This window comes from Styela clava, chromosome 8 (genome assembly GCF_964204865.1).
Source record: "Styela clava chromosome 8, kaStyClav1.hap1.2, whole genome shotgun sequence".
NCBI classification, from domain to species: Eukaryota; Metazoa; Chordata; class Ascidiacea; order Stolidobranchia; family Styelidae; genus Styela; species Styela clava.
The window spans coordinates 13,543,603-13,567,356 of NC_135257.1; the positions used below are offsets into that span (position 1 = coordinate 13,543,603).

A 23,754-nucleotide genomic window follows, 5' to 3' on the forward strand; every position below is an offset into this window, starting at 1 on the left:
TAGTGAACCAGTTTTCCAAACATGTCAACAACCAATGGATGGTTCTGATTGACAGTAATTGCCAAACACCACTACTAAGACAGACTAGTATTGCTCCTTGATCTTGTCCGGCATTACAAAATCAACACAGTAGGAAAAACACTAGATTCGTAATTCTGTCACCTATCCTTTTCCCATCACACAATTGCAACTTATTACTGTAGTTTGTTTGAAATGATATATTTCTTTTCAGATTATGATAAAGTAAATGAAGCCTCCCAACCACACGATGATTAAATAGACAGTGATAAGAATGCTAAATACAGTAAGAATACACTGGTTTGCCATGGTACTGTACGTACACCTGTCATTCTAAAGTACATTTGTTATTTCCTTCATTTGTGAATGACTGAATACAAAAATGGTATTAATGCTGAAAAATAAAGTGAAAGTGTGTACTTATGAATAAATGTGCAAATACATTAAATGAAAGCTATGAGACATGATTAAACCTTGCATTTATTCATCTGGAGCTTGAAGTGCCCATATATTGCTAAAATGCATAAAAATGAGATATCAAAATTTTCGGACACATAAAAACATTGTGCTTCATATAGAAATCAAATCCTTGTGGGATATATATCGAAATATTACTCATATCTGAAATTGAATAGAGTGATGCCTATATGAACATTATTATGTTGTTTGCCTTTTTTGTTAAGAAAATACAAATTGGAAATCTTTAATAAGATTTTCCGCTAAAATGCATTGACCACCTGCACTAGAGCTATGACAGCAAGCAGCACTAATGAACAATTGCGTTAGAAAAAAGAAAAACATATTGGAATGGAATATAACTACATCATACTGTGTCAGGCCAGAAAAGAAACTGATAATTCAAAAATCAGTGCTTTCAAACTGAATAAATTATAAAAAAAATTCAATGCTGTCAATGCTAATGAATATATATTGCTATCATTGCATCATAATTCAATGAATACTAACAAAAAAATCAGGCACTTCTGGTGAAATCTTACATTAAGACCTGAACTATAGATTATTTGTCATGAAAATTTATAGATTGTATTGCTTCATTTAGACAATATATGCCATGAGTTGAATTGCTGATCTTTACTCTTCAGGCAATTATACCATTGCTTCAGTGCTTCGTCCTTACTATTGATACTGAGTTCTACTGAACCTAAAAAGAAGAGATGTTGCAAGAGTATGAACTTCACAAACAACGTTCAGCTCAAAATTTAAAAATAATAACATCCACACTACTGTATACATTTTTACAAGGATAAATAGCATATTCAATATGTGTATGATATGATATAAATTTCACAGGTTGGCACATTATGTTGAAGATGTTAGCCACTAGGGCTGGGCATTTCGAATCGAATAGTAAATTATTCGAATCGGTTCAAAGCTAAATTTCGAATCGTCGCCATCTTGCTTTTTTTTATTTCCGCCAATGGTGGAGGTGAATTCCATAATTTTTTTTTCTCATTGAAGTCATATTTTTTCAACGCAATTCTAACGACTATTTTATGTGGTGAGTTATTGATAAAACGTGTTTGTTATTGGGTGTGAACGCTCAGTAATCTATCTGGGTGATGTATTCTATGTTTTCAGTATTTCATTTGTTAAGAGGACCAATTACTATGAAAATGTCGCTTACAATTATATATTTCCAAGTATTCGAGATTCGATTTGAAAATGCCCAGCCCTATTAGCCACATAACCACCGACCGAGAAAGCAACTTGGCAAAAAGATTGCAAGATTTTTGGCATTTCTAGTTAAGCAAAGTGTGCTTCACTAACCATCTTCACACATTAGAAATTCAGCTACCCGAACATCCCAATATTAAACTTGAATTTATTGATGGACTAAAGCAGTGGTTCACCTTTTGATTAAAACAACTAGCAGTCTTCCGGGAGAATATGGAATCCTATGCGCCGAATTTAGCCTACTCTTAACTTAATAATTATTGTTTATGATATAGCTGGCACCACTTTTTGCACAGTTTTATAAATTGTGGCAAACAAACAATCCAAAAATCAAGCTCTAGCTTAAAGCAGGCTTTCTCAACCTTTATTCCCTCGTTTACCCCTAGGTAAATTTTAAAATTAATTTTTTTTTTAATTTTAAAATTAAAATTTACCCTCTTACTGTCTATTCCAGTGTGTTGTGAGTGTAATATGAAAAATAGACTCCAGGCCAGAAACTCTCTGTAGTGGGAGCATAATAACAACTATTACGAGACAAAGGGCATTGCAATCCAAACAACGTTGCAATCTATGATGACTTACCAATAACATCTTGGCCCTTATTCATAACCGATACCAACAGCGATCCGCGAGCTAAATCAGCCTGCCCAGTTTCTGGTGAAACCTTGAACTTCAGTTCTCTATCAAATACTGGATTTTGAGTTTTCTTTTTCACTTCTGTCTTTTGTGTGAACACTCGATCATCATCCATGGTTAATGTTCTATAATACATGTTATAAACATAGATTGTGTGACATTATACTACAATGCATGTTAGATCTGAAGGAAATAATTGATTTCAACGAAATTATTTCATTAAATTTTGATAACCACAGTTACTTATTCAGCTCTGAATTTAATTGATTTATTTTCACTCAAGACCCATATGTATCGATTAGATTTTGATATTGAATATTGAAGTCTATGTAGCATTAAATGTCCCAGTGTATTCAATGAATTGAGAATTATTGCAAAATACATGCAATGAGATATTAAATATACTGGGCAATCCCCTGGAATTATTACATTTCCATTCAAAAACCACCTACAGACTTACGCTTTGACAAAAGCATTCACATTATCATTGCTGTTTTTCTTTGGTACTAGACTGGTGCATCGATGAATTCTTACAGAAAGATAATGTTCATTTGTATAATAACGAAGACCGAGATAAAGTCGACCAGGATCAATTGGATTCTTTTCTTTTTCTTTCAGCTGAATAAACCATAAATAGCCATGAGTCTAAAAGGTACTTTTAGTTTACGTAATTCAATTGTCAGGTATTTGGTTTATATGACGCTTATTCATGCCATTCGTTTCAAACAAGCACCAGTGTAAGAAGCTGCTGTTTTTTTTAAAGAACTAAAATCTTATGGGTTCTGCATTTCCTACCCCCAACACGGTTGAGGTGGCGGGCATAAGATTATTAATTGGTAAACCAAGATTGTGTGTATTATACTTTTAAAATTAATGGGCATCGCTCGAGGTAAGTTCACGACAAAAAAGTCAAACAAATCCTTATGAGTTCATAACACAAAAAGTTCGGGAACCACTGAACTAAATGTACAAAATAAAGCAGTGTTTAAAATTTTAATTTCTAGGGTTGAGCTGCATAGGTCAGAAATTATGGAATGACGTAACGAAAAGCCAGATTTGCAAGTATTATACGGTAACAACCCAGGTATTATGGTACAAATCATCTAATAAAACTATGTTTATTTTATAACATCAATGAATATATATCCATACTCACGGCATAAGAAGATCGCAGAGGCAAGGAGTATGTCTTCTTTTGAGTAGCAACAACACTTTTTAATGGTACAATTACTTCTCCAATAAAATCATGGCCAAACCTGAATGCGACATGAGGTTCTCATAAACACTGGTAAATTTAAAAACCTGATTCAAACAATAGTCAGGGTAGAATAAAAAAGTCTGAACAGTGTAACAATACTCAAAATTTGTATGTGTAGTATGTGTACCAGGTAAGGGTTGGGTCATAAAATTATTCTGATTTTCTTTATGTTAGTCAGGAACTGTCTTTGTTAGCCAAGTGAATATACCCCCTGCCCATAGGCTTCAGTCTCTTTACACAACTTGATGTAAAGTAGGCGAACAAAATTAGCTACCTCCTTATTGGAGGTACTTCTTCCCAAAATTTATTGCCTGAAGTCAATTTAACAATAATTGCCAATCTTCTTGTAAAGTACCATATATAAAATATGCACAAAAGTACATCTGCAGCTGGCGCCAATAGAGATGGAGATAGGCCTACATTATTTGATACGAAATGCTAAAGTGTCACACACAGTGAATTCTGATACCTGGATACAAATCTCAGTTTTAGTTGAAGGGATATATGCAAAAAACATAAAGTTTAACCTGTCTTCATCCAGCACTGTTAGCAGCAATTGTCTTGTAGCAAGTTCATGCTCTAATACTCCCAAGTATGTCAAAGTTTCATCAAACACAGGATTAAGAGTCTTGTTTTTAGTTTTTGTTCGAAGCTTCGTTGCCTGAAAATTATACAATAATTAATAAAATATTCTATAAATTAGAATCGATAAAAGTCGAACCAAAGCAACATTTCTGAAAACACACCAAAAACTGAATTTTTTAATAGGCATTACCAACAATATTTAGAATATTAAGTCAGGAATCAACTTATATTACCACAGATCGATGTTTATATGTATTATAATATATGTAAGTTAGTAAACATCTAAATTAATTCGATACACTAAATACATGAGGTTGCATCCTACATAAGGTTATTTTTTCCAGAAATTTAGTTTATAGTCTAACAGGATTTAAGAAATTTATATGTTTTAGATTGAAGCTCTAAAATGATAAACATATCATGCGAACAAGGCTGTTATGATTGACAAATTACAGTCAACTACCTTATGGAAATGGAACAATGGGAACATCACAGATAGCCGCATAAAATTTGAACTACTGTTTTTTGTAAACACGGAATGAGCATATCTTATGTGAAGGTAGATATACTTTTTTCATGTGGATCCATAAAATAATATACAATTATGCCTCATTTAAAATACCAATTGTATCATAAAATAAAATCCATGCAATAAATCACCAGATCAAATGAAGTATGATAATGATATTCCCCAGAGATGGTCAAGACCGAAAATTGACTGTTTGGAAAACATTTCAAACAAAATATTTTTGAATATGGAATATATGCGGAATCAGATTATGTGCAACAGATAAATTTGCACAAATTTTGTTCAGATATGTTCCATAAACAATTTATTATCCTTATGTTAGAAGTGGTCCCATTTAAAACAAAAGAAAAATTATATTAACATTTATCGTACAGAATCAACAAGTACCATAATAAAAGTTTGAATCTCTAAAAGTTCACCAAAAGTCTAAGCCAGTGTTTCCCAACCTTTTTTGGTCGCGGACTATTTTCTCACTGTCGAAAACCTTTGCGGACTCAACGTATTGCAACCGTACTCTGTGTGAGGAAGTGATAAAACTAAACACAACAGAATTTTTCCGAATTTCAAAATCGGAAACGCTACGCAATTACGCCTTTGTTAAAAGGGCCGACTTTTTTGGTGTATAAATGACCTTTTTTGTTGCACAATCTTCAATCCTTGACAACGACAAGAATTTAAAATGTATTCCTATTTTAATTTAATTGTGTTCATGGTCACTCGCGGTTGCATTGACTTATGACGAGATGAAAGCACTCAAGAAAGGACTCATTTGAGACCGCAGACTCGGGTTGGGAAACACTGGTCTAAGCTATGATGTCACTAAGATTTGTTAAAATGATCTATTTTTGGAATATATGAATCATCGTTGTCTCAAACATAGATACAAGAAAAAGCAAAAAAAAAAAATTGTCTGAAAATCTTAAGAATTAAAATCTTGAAAACCCATTTTCATTGTCAATTATACTAAGAAAACGTTTGATGTATAAAAACCTATGGGGTATAACACTGCTTAGGTAAAGGACCTATGTCTTGTTATAAGTGCAGATTGAGTATGAGAACAGTAATCAGATGAACATGTCAGAGGCAAAAGCGTAATTGAATATAACAACAATAGCTGAACATCAACGTTTTATAAATGATTAGAACACCATATGTAGGTTTTTGATGAGCCCCGAAGGCATCAAAATACAATATAAAACAAATCCTCCAAGTTATGTTCCCAATCTCATGCATTTGTTAATGTTAGAAAAATGAAACTACAATCAAGCAAGCATACATCAGTGGTTATATGTTACAATAAACTGATGTATTTATACCAAATTACCCCGAGCCAAGGTTAGTCCATCAATGAAGCATGATGTGCCATCTATGGTTTAAACTTGGCAAAGGATAATTTTTATCAGGTATTTAGATCATTATCACCAAATCTATCTCTCTACGAGATAATACTTACATCTGCTTTTTTATCCTTTTTGAAACAGTATCACAATAATCGATTAGTTAATATAAATATAAGTAAATTTAATCCTAACAGTAAGCCCCAATGAATATAAAAAAGACTGCGGAACAACAATGACCCAGTAACTTAAACCACTGGTCTAACTATTTTGCAATGAGGTTACCAAACATCTCGGATTCCAGACGTGGCTCGCAGATTTCCAATATTTCACAAAGATGTAGAAAATTGGGTAAGATGAGCTACACTAACATTTTATAAAGCTGGTAGCCTCATAGTGGCTGAGTGATAAATTATTGGGATCTTGAGATAACATGAAACCCAATTCCATGAAGCCAATGATTTAATTAAACCAGGCGTGTGGAGAGATTTATTGATAAAAATGCCATGATTTACAAAACTTGAAAAACGATTTTGTACCTAAAGTACCTGCACTCCAAATGTAAAGTAAATGTTCTGAAATTACTGGCATATGGTTTTGTTATGTTTTGTGAGCGTCAGCCAGGGAAGCCTCCTGGCGTCCCATTAATTCCTGATATTCATTATTATATATCTCCTATTACCTCATGTTAAACATATACATACATATTGCAACATGAACATTAGCATTTATTTGTGTTCCACCACATTTTCAAGCCTATTATTGTTTTTGAAATGGATTTAAAATTTTGGAAAAGCCACATATGTAATGAATTACAACTAAAATTTCTGAATAGAGAAAATTGATGGTTCTTAGTCCAAAACCTCAAATATATCAATATCAATCCAATTGCAGAAAATTGTTTAAACTTATGTTAAAAACACACAATTAATTTTACTTATTAATATATTTTCACACACAACAGTTACACAAGTTAATACCAAATTCCAACATTGCAACTGATGACAATATACATACCCTGGTAGCCCCTGGCAGAAGATGAAGTTTGACATATGGATCAGACAACCCATTTGCATCCATTGCAATCAGATTCTAAAACAAAAGAGAAATTACAATATTACAATTTGATGAAACAGGTATGAAAATCAAGAACAAAAAGTAAAGATATTATCAATCAACGGCGCTCCAGAAGCGTGTGTATTGTGTACCAATATGGGCGCTCGAGAAGTATGTGCACCAAGATGGCGCACAACCTGAACCCTAATCTGGTACACATACTATGTTCTGGTTGTGCGCCATCTTGGTGCACATACTTTTGTGGAGGTCCCCAATATGGAGGTACCGTATTTGCTCGAAATTACGCCTATATCGCGAATAGGCCAACTCCCTAAAAACGGCCTTAAAACGGCGATTTTATAAAAAATCGCACATAAGCCGGTCCTACGAATCGTGACACGCCGGACGCTTCAAGAAAAACGTAGAAAGAGAACAAAATTACTGTAAAGCAAACATTTCTCACGTTTATCGTTTCTGCATGTTACCGAGGGCCGTAGGTGGATTATTACCCGTAACTCTTACTTGTTAATTTATGTTAAATAAAGTCTATATTGCTTTTCAGTGCGTCGTGATTGTGTCGGGAGTTTAAAATAGAGTTCCTGAATCAGCATAAAACAATTTCCTTTGATCGCCACAACGGCGATTAATTTCGTTCCGTGTTCGTTTCAAGGAAAGAAATAACGCTGTATTAACACATTCTTATAAATCGCTACAATTCTCAACACGCCAGACGCCTTAAGAAAGGCGCAGAAAGAAAACAAAATTGCTGTAACACAAATATTTCTGTTTGTTAGCGACGGCCGTAGATTCTTACTCGTAACTCTTACTTGTAAATTCATGTTAATAAAGTTTATATTGCTTTTCATGCGTCGTGATTTGTATTAATGGAAGGGATTGTTGTCGGGAGTTTAAGAGAGTCCCTGAGTCATAAAACCATTTCCTTTGATCGTCCACAACACGGTTAATTTCGATAAGAGTCCTTATCACCGCCCCTTATCGGATAACATATCGTAAAGGTGATTAAAAGTTGCGCGCCGTTAATTGCCTCTACGGCGATATAATAACGTTTTCACCACGAAACAACTGGCCATAAATCGACACTGTTGCACAAGCAAGCGCAAAACAAACCAATCACAGACGGTACAAGCGTCACATGTTAAACAACCAATCACAGACTGTACAAGCCATCAGCTGTATGATAAGACAATCCACCTTCACAAGCGATTGTGTGTGTGCGTGCACGCTTTTTATCGTGAGAACTTGGCATGGTTTGAAGCTTTTGGAAGTACCGGCAAGTCAGCATAATATCATCTCGTTGCGTGATCAAATTCTGATGCGCGAATGAGCCGATTTTTTGGTGCAATCTGAGCTATGCGCGAATAAGACGGTCCCTTAGTTTGGCAACTTTTTTTTTGAGTTTTAAACTTGGCCTATTCGCGAGCATATACGGTAACTAATATTGTTCGCCTACTATACATCAAGTTGTGTAAAGGAACTAAAACCAATGGGCAGGGGGTATATTCACTGAGCTAACACAGACACTCCCCGAACTCGCAATAGAACTAAAATAATGAAAATTGGAATAAAATTATGGCCTAACTCTAACCTGGTACACACACTACGGAGTACCCAATCAACTAGGGGTATTAAAGAGTTATTTTAGTCTATTAGTAATATAATATATAGTCTAGCTTACCTTAGCTCTGATAAGTTCAACTTGGAGAGCACATTTGAGTGGATCATAAAGAATCGAAAACTCAAGATTTCCTCTGTTTTCTAAATCAAATAGATCTATTAGGTATTTGAAGAATCCCAAACAAATTCCAATTGATTTCAAATATTCTAGAAAAATCTTCTTCTACAATAAAATATTGCTAAATTTCTTACCATTTAATAGTAATTTCAATTATTATAAATATGGAAATATTAACACTAATATAAGTCAACTCTAAATTATTTTTAGTTAGTTTTAGTTTTATCTTTTTAGTTGAAAGGATTTAAAATTCTCCGTTCTCATTAGACATGAAACACACAGACTTCAAATGATAATAAAAACTGAATGAGCATTTTGTGAAATCATAAATAACACAAGTTAAAACCACTTGCGCTAATGATATGGTTTCTGCGTGACTAACTACTTATCATTCGTCTATACTTTTGTGCCGGCGGATCCGTATGCATATAATGCAAGGATGCTGTAGCAAGAGTAAAGATAACTATCCTTAGTGAATCAAGAGTCCTGCTGCATACTAACACAAATATATTCAAAACATTTAAAACCACTTGATATAAAAAATACCTAACAGATAGTTATTTGTGTTAAAATAAAACCGAAACCCCATAATGAGAAGGTTAGTAAAACCGAGAAAATATCTGACCTTTACCACCCGATATAGATTTAGCATCTTCGTTAGATACAGAACCCCCATGCAACGTAGACATGTCAGTCATTAGTTTGTCATCTGAAAAGTTATCAAGTAAAACAGAAGTGTAGGTAGAAAGTGATATCAGATAGACAAGCAATGAAATATCACCATGATAAAAGCGCACCACCAACTGATAAATATAAAATTTGTTAGTGTCCAACAATAAACTAAAATGCAATTTAAAAAAAAACAGAAGACTATTACTAGATCGTTTGGATATCTCACAGTAAATGAATATGCCAAGTTTTGCCAACTCTTATAGATGTAAACCTTCTCAAATGGTGGGTCTGGGGCCCATAAGGGGGGCGTAGACAACTTTTTGAGGGGGTGTGAGGATATTTAAAAATAAAAATATTTGTTAGATTGTATCTCACTTGCCTTTATTTTGAATATTTAGATTTCAACACATTTCATTTATTTCATTATTAACGTTCAATCCAGGTATTTTCAACATGTTTTTTGAATAAAACATACTTTTGCCTTACTATCTGTTAGCCCTTTGTTGGCTAGTTATTTTTGAGGTGGGGAGCAGCTTAGAAAGTTTGAGAACCACTGTTGTAAACCAATGACAATTTTCAAGTTGCTTCAAGGTATTCCAAACCACATACTAAACAAGTAATTATTAGGCATAATTTAAACAAAAACAGAAGTCAATAGTAAATATAGGAATAGATAAGTAATTAGTCTTCATGCTCTACCTTCTACAGATCTATCTGTCACCCCACTATCCATGGACACGGTGTCATATTCATCCGTCACTGTAACTTTAGGAAATTCAGGTTTTTGTTGCTGTTTACCACGGAATGTTCTCCTACCAGATGATCGACGAGACACTGTAAAAAGTTGAAAAAATAAAATCAATACATTTAAGGACATCTCTAACTGTCTGAGCATAGGGTAAACAAAACTACATCTTGTGAGAATATGCAGATAACTTCTTGAGTACAGACAAAACAAACTGGAAATTAAATAGTTAAATATTCTGAATTTTGTTCATAAACTTTTCTATATAATATACATCACAGTTTATTTCAAATCAATATATTGGGTATGCTAAAGTACTCAAGTATGATAAACATACTCTTCTAAAGAGCAATGTTTCAATTTCCAGTTATATTAAAATATTTCTTTGGATAACTACAGAACTTAAACGTCAAAATTTTTTAAGTGACGCTTATTCACGCCCATCGCTTTGATCATGGTCCAGTACAAACTTCCATTGATATTTACTGATACATAAGGAGATACTTTTTTTGAAAGGACCGATATCCCAAATAGGGTGGGCATGAGATTTAAACTCAAACCTGAAACTGCAATGCCAATTTTAGCATAACGCTCAAAGGTCAATCGCTAGGCCAATTGAAGCTGAATACTAGTTCCATTATTTACACTATTTAAGTAATGTAGACAACCCCTACAGACAAGGTGGATTGGTAAACAGCATTGTAAGCTTCTAATTCGTGGTGTTATAAAAATCTATAAATAGAAAATCTATGCATTGATTTCAGATTATCCAACATCTCAAGAGGGTTAATAAGCCATGGAACATGATATCAATAATAAATTACTCAATAAGCACGAACAAATACAAATACTCATGAGTGGACGTTATCTAATATTCCTGAATAACTAATTATTTTTTCTTGCAATATGCCTGAAGCAAAATCATGAGCACCTATTACAAACATGAAATTATATTAAAAACGTCCAACCGTAATCAGTAATGTCAGATGATGAATAAAATGAAATTCTGTAAATCCAAAAATCTCACTTATATGGCGAACTATGGACTCCTATTATTTAGTTGCCAGTGCGGTAGACTTCCGGATTCATAGACTTTGGTGATGATGGTAGAGTAAATTGAAACCTACCAGTGAATATCCCCAAGACAATGTTGGGAGTTCTGTAATATTCTTGTAACCCGTGAATCACTAAGGATTTCAACCTGAGGACCAATGAAGCGTAATGAACGCAATGATACCCCTACACTACTGATGACATTATTATTAACAAATTTGTTCATGACAACAAGAAAATATTCAGGAAGGTACCTGAACTTCCAGTTGATTGTTGCCCTGTACTTGTGGCACTTGTGCTGCTGGTGAGACTGATTGTATCAATACTCCCTTTGAAAAAAAAGGACAGAATTCAACGAACATAAAATACAATTGTTGTACTCAATAATATGTCTATAGAATACATTTGCAATATTGTCGCATACACCATAAAAGTAATTCAATTAAACATTTAATTCAACTTTCAATATACTCATGTTATGTATACTTTCATATATGATAATCCATTGTTTATATATGATCAAATATCTATTAGGTTGGCCACTGTTATTAAATTTGCTACATTTTGAAGACCAATACTTAACAGTATATAGTTTACTATTAAATACGTATACAATATAGTTTATACAATTCAGACAATAATTGTTGCAAACTATCGCGAAGGGGTTTCATGAGCTTCTCAAATGTTTCATTGGGGTTTCACGCCACCAAAAGGTTGGAAATCACTGCTCTAACCACTAAGCCAACTCGGCAAGAATTCATTTGTTAATGTGATTAAAAAATTCTAATCCTTATTAATAAAATACTCATTGTACATCAACATTCTCAATCATGTGAGAAACAACATTAGCATATTGATTTTGGTATTCGATTTAAAGCCTTGTGTAAGATACACATATAAATTTTCGTGACAATTTTTGAAAAATAAATAATTAACGATGTCATTAGGTAGGTTACTCTACGGCTGACCGCCATTAATTTTTCATGTGAAATGGATCAGTTTTGGGTCATATTGGGACAATTTTAGACATTCAAATAATTTTCTGCCTACTTTACCCAGAAAAATGACACCGCATGTCAGTGTTGGGACATTTTAAATATGTATGTTGCCTGACCTCAAAAATTACTCATTTCATCTTTCTGTTTCAAATTGTGACGTAATATTTGTGTGATGTTATTCAATACATATATGAAATGACTTTGAAAAAACAATACTTCATATTATATCACAAATGATTCAGCAAAATAGATTATTGCAAACCCCCGAAGCAAGCCTAAAATTACAATATATCTGGTTATGTTTATTTCTGAATGAGACAATTGCTAGCATATTATAGGGAAATTGTCTCAAATTCTCTGACAATTCTCATCACTAATCAGTGTAAAATGTAAATAAAACTTGGGGAAAATAAGATATTATCCTGTTTTATTATTGATTCAGGATATTTATGCATCCATGATATACCGGCATAATTATTACGGTAGTTTTTGAATAAATTTGAAAAAATAAACTTTTTGGTTATTTCAGAATATTTGCGTTACCAACAAAAAGTGAGTTATATTATTAAAATAAGACTGCTGTTTGAATAGACCTGTGTATTGTTGAAAATACATATATAGGCATAAAAACCTGAGAATTCCTAAACAAAATAATATGAAAGTCCAAGTGATTATTATCACTCCTTTTTAAAATACTTGCTGATATTTCCAGCTTTGACACAGTCACATTGCTATTTTCAATGTTAAGTCCTTTATGGAAATGTCTAGGTAAAAATAGAAATGCTAAAAAATGGAATCTCCAATAAAATGATTCAATTAGTTGGATTTATAGTTTAATTTAGGAACTTTTAGACTGAAGTTTCAATTTATTATTAAACACTAAAATATCAGATATTGAGAAGCTATGGATAATGTCCATTTTACCATAAATCTTTAAACTACGCAATAGCGAAATTAACTGAATTATGTTAAGACGTTGCGTTACGAATGTGATGAAACCCATTCAATATAAAACAATACCAAAATAACCAAATTTAGAAGTGCCAGTGTGTTTCTATTTATGACTCACAATTATGCTAAGCATTTCCTGTTGTTCAATGGAAGCAATTTTATTTTGTTACTACTAGTTAGTCAGCTATGAATCACTTTTTTAACAATCAAATTCTCAAAATACTTAATTATTACACAATTCAGTTTTATATATATATATATATTCCAAGCCTAAAATAAACATATCGAATGTTTGCGAATAAATTTGCCAATTGAATATTAATAATCACGGAAAAGGTATATTTAATGACTGATCTGTTTGATAGTGATTTATCCCGTACTTTTTAGGTAGGCAACATCATATTTGGCAGAATAAAATAAGTACCGGTAAGATTACGCTTTGGCCCTCAATGAGTGCAAACACACAAATTTTCATATTTTTCAGATTTTAATATCTAACAATTTTTTTGTAAAATGTAATATTAAATTGTTGATTTCCAGGAGTGAAATTTAAATAATTCTCACCATGTAAAAATCCATAGTTTTTATCCTAATTGGACCATGAATACTTAGGTCACTATAAGTATATTCATATATAGATAAAAATTTGTGGGTGATTGGACTGTAATAAATATTTAATATCATTTAAGAATAGGAATTTTCTAATTTCGATGGTTGACAATTCGACGTCCGCCCGTGTATAAGCCACATGTATCAATTTTAAAATGTTACATTCCGTTACTATAAATACTCTCTTCTATTTTTGTTTAAAAAATAACACAATTCATCAAAGACTCCAATATATAACTTAAATACTACAGCATTTATTAATGAATATTATCATGTTCACGTGATTGCTAAAAAATCATAGCTGGATAGTTAATTTGATTACGCTTATTTTAATAATGCCTGGAAGCCATAATTTTTACAAAAGAAAACATCCAATGAAAATAATCAAATTGCAAAATTAATTCATTTCACAGTCTACATATTTCTTTTATTCTTAATTCTAAAGATCAATGATATTATTTTAAATTCGATCAATACGTCATAATCTAATACATAGGCCAACCTAAGTATGAAAAAAAGAATAATGACATGAATAAAACAAGGTAGGTTCAATAAGCATAGAAATCCATAAAGAGATTACTAAACACGCAAACAGCAGGAGGACAATCTAATATAAGCGTGAATTTGTTGCTAATATCCTTAGGGATTTGTAATAAATTACATTCCCTAGCCACCAATCACAATTGAAAGAAAAGGCTTGATTGGGTAAACATGTTGATTGATGATCAATACCCCAAGTACAATCACTTGAATATTTTAAGAAGATTTGAAAATTTATAACGAAAGATCCAAAAATCATGATCATGTAAAATTTGAAGTAAAATAAAATACGAAAATACTTCAATTTCTGATACAAGATAAGGTAACGGTTTGATTGAAAAGAAAATCTTCCCAAATCTTCGGCCTTTATTCTCTCTTTATTTCTCCCTCACTTTGCATGCAAACTTTTTTAGTAGCAAAGTATTTTGGTAATAATAAAGAACTATGAATATCAGTAATAGTACCCCAAAAACAAAGCAAAATTCCTTTACAAGAACGACTATATTTGTCTTTGGTTGGAAATCAGGTATAATAAAACAAACATAAATGCAGTACATTGAATAATACATACTCAGTTGCATATTTGATGGTTTATTAGTTTTTCCTAAAGTTATTCCATCGTCATCTGATGAGCTTTCTTCAAACTCAGAACTACTTGTCAAATGAATCTCTAAAATACAAAAATAGGGGTTTTATAATCCAAAAATTCATCTATATTGTAGTTTACACTGACGTTTTTTAATATTAAATTGATATGTAAAATAGTTGATTGTGACATAGTCAATGATTTCCATTTTCATGATCAAACATTTCCTGTTTCAAACAAAGATCAGTCAGAGAATTGTGGAACTAATACATAGGGATCAGATAAATCCAAATATATCAATATTTAGTTTTCATTACAATGACACATTTACAATTTCAATAATAATATTTGTCGAAATTTGGACATACTTGATGGCTTAGTCCATTGAAATGACCCAGTCGAACCAGCAGAAACCGTCCTACGATGCCCTTTGCCACCCACAACCGGTGAATCTGGAAGAGCAAGAACATCTTTCCTATGCATTTTAGGCGAATCAATGACTTCAGGGACATAAGGTCGTCGTTGAGGCCTTCTTTCAATATGGTCAACATCAGAATGCCTGAAATTCGGCAACTTGTATCTAAAACAAAATGAAATATTATGCATATTTGATTGTTATTTATAAAGTCTTACAATCTAGTAGAAATATGGAAGACATTTATATTACCAACATGATAATTCTAATTAATACAAAACAAGCGCTGAAAGGAAATTTTCATTTTTTGAGTGTTCTTGAAGTCCTAAATTAAATTAGGAAATAAAAGTGTGCTTCGTACAAATAATGTTTGGCATATAAAGGTGTATAAAATAAAGTAAAATACTTCATCCGTTTGCAATTTCACAAATCCAACAAAAGTTCACACAAAAACATATTACTTAATAACGATAAAGCAAACATACGTTGGAAGTGATTGGAAGAACCATGCACCAGAACGTTTCCAAAGTTCTCGATTTTCACTGCAGATCTTACATAACCAATTCATAGATAGATTCTGTAAAAGTATAATATGCATCTCAGCTCAGCTATGCTTCATATGAAGTAACAAAAAAATATTTTAATCACTCTGTAGATTGTAGAATAAATTCTTGATCTCAATTTAAAATGTATCTTCGATGGTACATTGCAATCCACAAAGGGTTTATGAATTTTTCTTATAAAATTCCCTAAAGTATTTTAACATACCCTCATGCAGGGGCTGGGACTTTCCATAATTTTTTTTTTTTTTGGGGGGGGGGGGGGAGGAATGTAATATTAGAATGTAATTTTACTATTCAAATACTTGTACTTATAGGTAGGCAACAAAATATTTGGCAGTATGAAGTAAGATTACATTAGGCCTTAGCCCTCAGTAAAGGCAAAACACAATTTATCATATTTTTTTTATTTTAATAATATCTAACAATTTTTTGTAAACTGTGATATTAAATTGTTGAATCCCACGAGTGAAATTCAAATAATTCTCAGTGAGTAAAAATCCATATTTTTATCAAAAGTTGAGTGTAATTAATAGGAAATGGCAAAGTATCAATCAATAAGTTGAAACTGTCATAAATCATAACCTTGATAGTCAAATAATTGAATAATAAATGTCCAACGATTATTAGGCACCAAAATATTTGGCAGTATGAAGTAAGATTACGCCTTAGCCCTCAATGAGTGCAAAACACAAATTTCCATATTTTTCAGATTTTAATATTTAACAGTTTTTTGTAAACTGTAATATTAAATTGGTGAATCCAACAAGAAAAATTTAAATATTTCTCACTATGTAAAAATCCATAATTTTTATTAATAGTGGACCATACATACTTGGTCACCTAAAGCATAGGTTCTCAAAGTGCTCCGTACGGAGCCCCAGGGCTCCGCGAGAGAAACCCAGGGGCTCCGCGAGCTATTCGATTACTCTTCAAAATACTGACTCAAAATTTTGTAACTGTTCAAAGAAGCAATAACATATAAAATCTAATAACAATATAGCCTAGAAATATGGTAAATAGGCGGAATTAAAAAATGACATTATTTATAAGCAGGAGCGCAGCCAGGATTCTTAAGAGGGAGGGGGTTTAAAATTGGAATCGGAAATTTTCGCGCAATATTCTTCGCGATTAAAAATACTGATAACGAGATTTCTGTTGCGTAAAATATTCAATCCATGACCGATGCGAACATTTAACGTGTCTCGTCGTTATAATGTAATTGTGCATACCGTTAATTCGAGATTACTATTAGGTTTACTAAAATGAAAGTATACTATTTTAAAATAACATAAAATATGTGATAAACTGCCAACTATAAATAAATTGGAGTCGTATTTTTGCGACCTTAGGATTTGTCAAACTTGATTTGTTCTTTCGCACTTGAGATTATTTTTAAGCAAGATATCACCGTTTGAAAAATCACAATGTCTGGGCAAAATACGAACAATTGAAATTTATTTTATTGCATTCGGCTCCGTCGATAGTTTCAGAATGAAAAAAGGTACATCGCGGATCGCGCGCACAATTGATTGCGTGCGGCTCCGTCGGTAGTTTCAGAATGGGAAAAAAATGGAACATAGCACACACAATTGACTGTAATTCGATTTCGCAGTTACTACGATGAAAACCTAACATAACACCAAATTTTGTGAATATACAATGTCTATAAAAGCGTTTTCAATCTGAGGGGAGTCTGCTGAAACCAAACGCGTGATCTTCCATTCTTAAGTTTCAGTTGTAATATTTTAGAATGCCGTTTTTCAATCAAGAAATTAGAGTTGCGGATTTACCTCCTCATTAATTATTATTTTTAGCATTTCGTCGTCGATGACTATAATATGGTAACATGTTTTTCACATTGAACTCATAATTCCCCACGAGAACAAAAAAGCAATTAGAGTCGTCAATGTGTAACAATACATGTATATGCCGAGGGAAATTTTTGATTTAGGGAGAATAAACACCAGCGTAAAGATGTTTAAAACACGCCATGCTGACGAAAAAAATCGGTGATTGTAACAAAATGAAATCGCGCACGTTATTAGCGGCCTTTTAAGTATTCCAAAAATGTCAAAAGAGAAAGATTCGACCCCTACTTTATTAATATGTTCGTCAAGTGTCAAATTTACAGCTTTAGTATAAAATTAAGATTTATTTATGACTTGTGTTAACCCTATTAAAAAAGGTTCAGCATTTAAAATAAGTAAAGTACTTTTAACTTGCTCAGGAATATTAATCCGAAAGTAACAATTTTTACATTCAATTTGGGGCTCCGCGAATAATATTCAATCTTCCAAGGGCTCCGCAACACCAAAAGTTTGAGAACCCCTGACCTAAAGTACCGGTATATATATAAATAAATAAAAATGTATGGGTGATTGGGCTGTAATTACCGGTAATAGGAAATACGGAGGACAAGAATGGAGAATAACAATCAATTAGATGAAATTGTCAGAAATCATAACCTTGATACTCAATAATTGGATAATAAATATCTAATGATTATTAGTATGAACTCTAGCGTAAAAAAGGCTCAATTTAAAAGATTAAAGTAAGTAAGTATGATCAAAAAAGTAACGTCTACTATCAATTATAACATGAAATATATTGAAGGAATGGGGCCTACCTGAGCAGAACTTTGTTTTCCATTTATATGTTGTTGTCCTGTATCATAATCCACACAACATTTGTTGCAGACTTTCTGTCGTGAAGAAAGTGGAAAATTATTTTAATTTTAATGATAGTATTTCAGATAAAATTTGAAATGGGCTACCGCCATTGTAATACACAGGAGAATTAGGCTTAGTCTAAGCTAAGATAATTACAATATAGCAGACTTATAATAATATGAATCACAAGGAACAATCACTGCACTCAAAATAGAAACTGTCATTAAACACGTAAAAAATTGAAGTTTTTTTTAAAGTTTGGCAATTTGACAAGCAGAGTTACCTTCTTACAATCCATACAAATGATTGGTGCATTTCTCGAAAATTTCCCAAACTGTTCTGCACAGAGAATGCAAGTTGCTTGACCATCTCCCATTGAATTCTGTCGCATTATGTTCAAGTGATGCACGAGTGACCTAGAAATGAACATAATAAATGACTTTATAAACCAATAGACAAACTGAGTTAGGTTCAATGTTTGATACATTTTACCACACCTCGAATTACCTCGCGTGGATTTAGAGATATGAATACTGTGTGAAAAAATATGTGTGAGAGGATATGAGGATTGATGGACTCTTGGTGGTTTACGTAACCGCTCGTGAGGTATGGCTTTCCCAATCAATCAAAATTGGTGAATTACTATTTCCATGCCTGATCTGAACTGGAAACTAGAAAAACGCCATGGTTTGCCATTTCATCTATCAAGATAACACACAAAAATCGAAATTAGAAAAAAAAAATTAAAAATTTACGACTGATGCATGAATGCCATCGGCAACCAAAATCAAAGTCTTATTTATCAAAATTATTGAATTTCATACCCGACCCTTTCCTGTTCAGTTTCTTCCAACATTTTTGCTTTATTTATTACATTTCGTATCTTTTCTAATTCATCATGAGTTAGAGAATTTGATTCTGTTCGACCAAACTGATTTGTTCTTACCGACCATCCTGACCTAAATATAATTAATAAGTCTTTTTTTTTTTACATTAATAACTTTTCTAAATGTGCGCATACAGCATGACCCAAGTGTGGCAGCACAAAGTCCTTTGGGTATTAAAAGATTATCATCCGACAATAACACAAGAAAAACTGTTATTTCTCCCATTTTCACAAAAAAGCTTTTTTAACTTTTGCTGTTTAGGTTACAACCACGAAAGGGGACTCAATTAAGTATGGTGTATGATTGCTTTTTCACAAAATTAAACAGCAATAAATGATTGAGTGAAAATATTATTCATTCAATGAACAAGTTTTATCTATATCTCTAACCTATTTCATTATCAGTCAAGCTTGAAAATTGTAGAAATTTGTCAAAAATTGTGAATAATTTTGTTCTTCAAATCAATGATTATTATTATTGTATTTATAATTACCTCAACTTAGCTCTGAGTGCCAAATGACGATCATTAGGGCAAATCCAAGCTGAGGTATTAGATTCGTCATGCATATTTACATTTGCTATGCTACATTACCTCAATTTATCTGAAAAATATATACACATACATACATGCGGTACATTGTCGATATTGACATTTTTTTTAAAAATAAGCAATTAAGTACATTCAACCAGAAAATATGATGAAAAAGGTTTAAAAACTAAGAAACATTAACTGTAGGCAGTAATAACATTGATGAAAAATGTGAATTTAATCTTCAATCTATAGAATATTATTGAAGTGCTATAACATTTTAGCAGTGGCTTTTATAGAAAAAAATTATGTTCAACAACCTAAGTCTTTTATATCGATAATGTGACAGCACCATAGTAAAATGTAATTGTTGAAAAAACAAATTTATTTTTGTATATCATCAATATATTCCATATTAAAAAGAGTCTTTAACTTTAAAATTCAATTGATATTACACAAAATAACGTATTTTTGAATACAATCAATTCTGATAATACAACACAAAGTGCAGCATGGATATCACATAACCAATGACCCTCTTTCTGTTAAAAATGTTAATTATTAAGATATGAAATCAGTCGTTCTGTGATTTCTAAGGTTTTTGTATTTTTCATTTATATCTTTTAAGCTTTATTCAAGGCTGTCTCTCGATTTATACCACGATGAAGATTTCATTCTGTTCAAAGCATAATCCAGAGATGATGTGTCAGTAGTGTAATCCTTCATTTCTGCAATTTTCAGTTTGTATTCTAAGACCTGTTTCTGATGGATGGATGCTTTAAAAGCATTTATTCTTTGTATTGATTTGGTTATTGCTTCTGGATACATGACACGCATGCGCGGAATCGTATTCATCATTTTCTCCTCAATTTCTGAATCATTTTCTAGACTGTTCTGCTCATCTCCCATATTATCTATTTTTACCAATAAGTAATTATATTGCAATGCAATAGAATAGATGAAGTCAATAAAAAGATATCCTTATTGATATGTCGAACATATTCTAAATAAAAATTACAGAAGCATAATAAAAAATATTTGTATACTAGAGTAGAGTGTTTAGATTTGTCTTTATCGATTGTATATTCTCAATTATAAATATCCATTCAGAATTCAGAAAAAAATGATTCTTTAGAAAATCAAAGCATCAACTATGGGTACCAACCCAATATGACTTATTATTGTAGAATATCAGACTGTATCTATCTCCTATATCAGTACCGGTATATAAGATTGACAGAATTGATCGTAACTACCAACGAAAGATATAAAGTAAAAGTAATACAACAAGATAGCAATTACCTAAGTCAAACACACCTGTTACAGTGTTACCGGTAGCATTATAATAAATTTGTTTTCAAAAATACATGGACCACTTATGGGTCTCGTGTAGTTTCGTACTTCTAGTAGGCGTAGCATAACAGTTTTTTGGCAAGTCAATCCTGCGGATTTCTTCCTGATCTTGAAACTTACAGTACCAACTTTCAGACTTTTTAACTTTTACAAAGTTTGTACACTCAAGATATTCAGTAGGATAGGATTTACATATTTATCCAGGGGGAGAGGAAAGCCGATAAGACGGCTTATCCATATGGCGAACCACGGCCTCTCGTACGGTTACCATTGCAAGTCGGATATGGGATTAGTTATATATATTGTTTGTTTTTCGGGAGAATAGACTTGGTGGTAGAGGAAGCTTTAACGGACCAGCGGCGGTTACGTGAACCACCCAACGACGGCGAGGAGTCCAGCAATCCTCTCGCACATAACCATTCCTGCATGGGATTCGAACCTGAGAACCCACTCAGAGTAATTCTGTAATTAGAGGTGCGGTGGCGAGCGTATTCCTAACGCTTAGCTCGTTGAGCCACACCGCCGCGCCTACCGGTCACCCGGAGAGAATCATTAATTTTTAATAATAAAAATTTGAATAAAAAAATATTTTACAAACACTCCCGACTCCTCGCTATAAAATACATTAGTGGTGGCAGCCTAAAGTCTTTTTGGCTTTTAGGCTACCAACCCCTCTCATAAAATACGCATATTACTGTATTAGCAGCCCTGGGGCTCCGTACGGTCACGGAGCACTTTGGGAACCTATGGATTCAGTGATTAGAGCAGCGTTTCCCAAACTGTAACCCGCGGAACACTGGTAAAGGGACAACACTAAAAGGCTGAAGGAAGAAACGGATGAAGTGGAGGGAAAACGGAAGTTGAAGTGTTCCCAAAGGTGAAAAATTAAAAAACACTAAAAGGCTGAACACTAAAAGGAAGAAGTGGATGAAATTTCTTCCGACGGGTAGTTAGGTGGCTGAAGTCACTAAAAAGCTGAACACTAAAAGGAAGAGGTGGATGAAATATTTTCCGACGAATAATGAGGTGGTTGAAGTCACTAAAAAGCTGAACACTAAAAGGAAGAAGTGGATGAAATTTCTTCCGACGAATAATGAGGTGGTTGAAGTCACTAAAAAGCTGAACACTAAAAAGAAGAAGTGGATGAAATTTCTTCCGACGAATAATGAGGTGGTTGAAGTCACTAAAAAGCTGAACACTAAAAGGAAGAAGTGGATGAAATTTTTTCCGACGAATAATAAGGTGATTGACGTCACTAAAAAGCTGAACACTAAAAGGAAGAAGTGGATGAAATTTTTTCCGACGAATAATGAGGTGGTCGAAGTCACTGGTTGAAGTCACTAAAAAGCTGAACACTAAAAGGAAGAAGTTGATGAAATTTCTTCCGACGAATAATGAGGTGGTTGAAGTCACTAAAAAGCTGAACACTAAAAGGAAGAAGTTGATGAAATTTCTTCCGACGAATAATGAGGTGGTTGAAGTCACTAAAAAGCTGAACACTAAAAAGAAGAAGTTGATGAAATTTCTTCCGACGAATAATGAGGTGGTTGAAGTCACTAAAAAGCTGAACACTAAAAGGAAGAAGTTGATGAAATTTCTTCCGACGAATAATGAGGTGGTTGAAGTCACTAAAAAGCTGAACAGTAAAAGGAAGAAGTTGATGAAATTTCTTCCGGCGAATAATGAGGTGGTTGAAGTCACTAATAAGCTGATGGATGAAATTTCTTCCGACGGATAATGAGGTGGCGGAGGTCACTGAAAAGCTGAACACTAACAGAAAGAAGTGGATGGAATTTCTTCCGACGGGTGGTGAGGTGGCTGAGGTCACTAAAAATCTAATCACTATAAGGAAGAAGTACGTTAGGGTTAGATGATATTTTGTCCTATCAATTTTGAGGCGGTTGAAGTCACTAAAATACCGAACATTGGGAGAGTTAAATAGCCAAAACATATCCCGACGGAAGTGAGATTGGATGAAGACCCTGAAAGCGGACTGATGAGTAGGCATGCCCCTTTTAGATTTATGAATTGAATCGATTAAAATCGCAATTTTTTTCGAATCTGATTTACGCGATTCGAAAGAAAGAGAGCCGTTTAGCGAAGAAAAACAAACACTCCAAATAACACCAATTGCCAGACGGGAATGTAAATGAATTTTTCGTTATTTACTTTTATTGATCTGCCTTCATTCATTTTCATGTTCAGCGCAACACACCCTGATCATCACTCGAGATGCTGACGTGCTGTGTGGGTAATTAATTTCCTTCAATCTGTCAGTTGAGTGACTGACCTAAGTTTCTATCACACGCAAATTTAA

The 23,754-nt window shown here is 33.0% G+C and overlaps 1 protein-coding gene across 3 annotated transcripts; it reads right to left on the reverse strand.

Annotated features, from left to right (window-relative positions):
* Positions 1-200: 200 nt before the first annotated feature.
* Positions 201-20,187, reverse strand: LOC120345612 (rabphilin-3A-like). Of its 3 annotated transcripts, XM_039415133.2 has the most exons (18): positions 20,049-20,187; positions 19,493-19,627; positions 18,952-19,084; positions 18,626-18,700; positions 15,922-16,013; positions 15,390-15,601; positions 15,007-15,105; positions 11,592-11,666; positions 10,239-10,373; positions 9,493-9,576; positions 8,811-8,890; positions 7,076-7,150; positions 6,175-6,189; positions 4,135-4,268; positions 3,506-3,605; positions 2,810-2,967; positions 2,296-2,474; positions 201-1,180 (listed from the first exon to the last, which is right to left on the reverse strand). In XM_039415133.2, the coding sequence occupies exons 1-18, from the start codon at positions 20,120-20,122 to the stop codon at positions 1,071-1,073; spliced, it is 1,965 nt and encodes a 654-aa protein (XP_039271067.2). In that variant the 5' UTR covers positions 20,123-20,187; the 3' UTR covers positions 201-1,070. The 3 variants fall into 3 exon arrangements, with proteins under 3 accessions (XP_039271067.2, XP_039271069.2, XP_039271068.2); XM_039415135.2 differs by lacking the exon at positions 9,493-9,576; XM_039415134.2 differs by lacking the exon at positions 6,175-6,189.
* Positions 20,188-23,754: the final 3,567 nt, after the last annotated feature.